This window comes from Armigeres subalbatus, chromosome 1 (genome assembly GCF_024139115.2).
Source record: "Armigeres subalbatus isolate Guangzhou_Male chromosome 1, GZ_Asu_2, whole genome shotgun sequence".
NCBI classification, from domain to species: domain Eukaryota; kingdom Metazoa; phylum Arthropoda; class Insecta; order Diptera; family Culicidae; genus Armigeres; species Armigeres subalbatus.
Genome location: NC_085139.1, coordinates 97932018 through 97934355, shown reverse-complemented (window position 1 = coordinate 97934355; position 2338 = coordinate 97932018). Strand labels below are relative to the sequence as shown.

The 2338-nt window shown below is 37.6% G+C and overlaps 1 protein-coding gene across 1 annotated transcript; it reads left to right on the top strand.

Moving 5' to 3' along the window:
* Positions 1-1046, top strand: LOC134226806 (uncharacterized). The gene is made up of 3 exons (XM_062707846.1): positions 1-111; positions 180-339; positions 448-1046. The coding sequence occupies exon 3, from the start codon at positions 534-536 to the stop codon at positions 909-911; it is 378 nt and encodes a 125-aa protein (XP_062563830.1). The 5' UTR covers positions 1-111; positions 180-339; positions 448-533; the 3' UTR covers positions 912-1046.
* The last annotated feature ends 1292 nt before the right edge of the window (positions 1047-2338 follow it).

Sequence of the window (2338 nt, the reverse complement as noted above, 5' to 3'; positions counted from 1 at the left end):
AAATGGCATCTGAGTTTTAATCACCGGAAACAATATTTAAAATCTGCTAGTCTCGTTGAACGGTTGCTCACTACATATTCGCATTATAAATCAGCGCACGGATATCAACTAGTAAGTTTAATGTTTACAAATGGTGAAATGCGATAAAAGCAATTAAAAATGCAATATTTCTTCTACAGATCGACATTGATTATCGTCTCCTAGAGGTTGGTGCAACGGATGGAATCGATAAACTGGATTCGATTACTCCAGCGATTGTAACGTACATTGCTCGAAAGGGAACCGATCCATCGGTTGTCAAACTTGTAAAACATCTAACGAATAGCAGCACCAACAAAGGTAAGCAAATCTGTTGAAGCTGTGCAATCCTTAGATAAAAAACTGTGAAACTTTATCAGTAAGGTGTATTTTGCAAGTTGTAACTAATTCTAAATTATTTTTTTTCAGACGTTAAACTATGCGCTCTTCTACTTGGCTTGAGCACGGTTTTGCCACCTCTTATAGTTGGACGACGGTTCAAACCAACTATTTATATGGCACAGCATGACACGATTCTCTTCGTCGAATCCATCGAAGAAATAACTGCGAAAGTTCAAGAGACGTATGCATCATATGCAGAAAGAAAAATAGCGGTTGTTCCAAAGCTGGTTGTACTCGGAACCGGAATAGATAATATCGAAGGACGTTTCTTCGTGTGTTTTTCGGACGTCTGTTACGAACTACCATCTATCGCTAGAGCCACGGACGTGCTGATAAAACTATCAGTTGTTTTTGGACTGCCGTACTCTAAAGTGTCAAAACTTATTTGGCACTTCATTGCCAACTCAGCATACGGCATAGAACGTCCTGAATCATATGTGACCATAATTCGCCTTAAAGCATACTTAGAAGCCACCAAGGAGCAACATTAAAGATGATGTTCCCTTGTATGATAAAAACCTGCAGTCATGCGTTCCTATCAGTAGATTTATACCTGGAACATATCAAAGAGTATCATCGTGTACCGGTGGACTACCGGTACGAATGTACTGGACCATCATGTAGACTAGTTTTTTCGAAATTTTACCCGTCTAAAAAGCATCTGATGTTACACTCTGTTCCATATCAAAAAGAGAAAAGCACCATCAGTGATATTCCTATCGACGAAGATAGAAATTATTACAACGCACATTGCAGCACCAGTCCAAAAAAACAGAAGTGTGGCGAAACGACGGAATACGCAGAAAACATTGAGATTACAGAGAAACGTGACGCGATAGACAAGGCAGCTTTAATGTTTACGGTTGGTTTACACAACAAAAATAACATCACTAGAAAAGATGTGTATGATATACAGCGGAAAGCAGGTCTAATATTTTCGGAGCTAGGTCGCCTCCTATCCGATTTGAATATGACGTCAGACAATATTGATGATGCATTTAATTTTAAGAATTACCTACAGAAAATGACAAATGTTTTCGGTTTCATTAGTTCGGATTTTAAGTTTTTAATTATTTGTATAAGACAGATAACCTGCGATTGCCAACAGTCATAACCGTAGAAAAAATAAGCTAAATAGAAATCCTATCAGTTTTAGTGAAGAATTAGATATAAGTCATGATCAAAGCTTATTAATATTGATGCCTTTAAAATTTCAAATAACTTCGTTCTTAGAGTCAAATGACGTACTCCAGAAGATTGTCACCAGAACGCTCGAGTTAGAAAAATCAGATCAAATACGAAACTACGTTAATGGAACAAAATGGAAAGAAATCAAAGAGAAATACGCAGACGAAATTGTTTTACCTATCTGGCTGTATACGGACGAATTTGAAGTAAATGATAGTCAAAGTTCGCATAATAATCGACACTCCGTATTTGGAATCTACTATAATTTTCCCACGGTCCCAGAAGAATTTCAAGCCAAGTTGAATAATATTTTTGTAGCTGGTATGTTGAGGAAAGTAGATGTAAAAGGCAGTGGAATCAACAGTTTGCTAGATGCATTAATTGCGGAGTTCACTAAACTAGAACAAGATCCAGTAGAGCTAAATATTAATCGCAAAGCGATAAATGTTAGATTCGCTCTATGTCTGTTGCAAGGCGACAACTTGGGAATACATACTACCTTGTGCATGTCCAGCAGTTTCAATGCTAGTTTCTACTGTCGTTTTTGTAGACGACCTAAAGAACTTTTGAAGAGCGATGTTAATGAGCATGCTGACTGTATGCGACGCAGGGCTGACTATGAAGAAGATATAGAAACTGATAGGCATAGCGAAACAGGTGTACAAGGGTACTCTGTGTTTAATAAACTGCCATCATTCCATGTAGTGGAGAATAAAAGTGTTGATCCAAT

Coding starts and splice junctions, on each gene's coding strand:
- LOC134226806 (XM_062707846.1), top strand. CDS start 534: ATGGCACAGCATGACACGATTCTCTTCGTCGAATCCATCGAAGAAATA.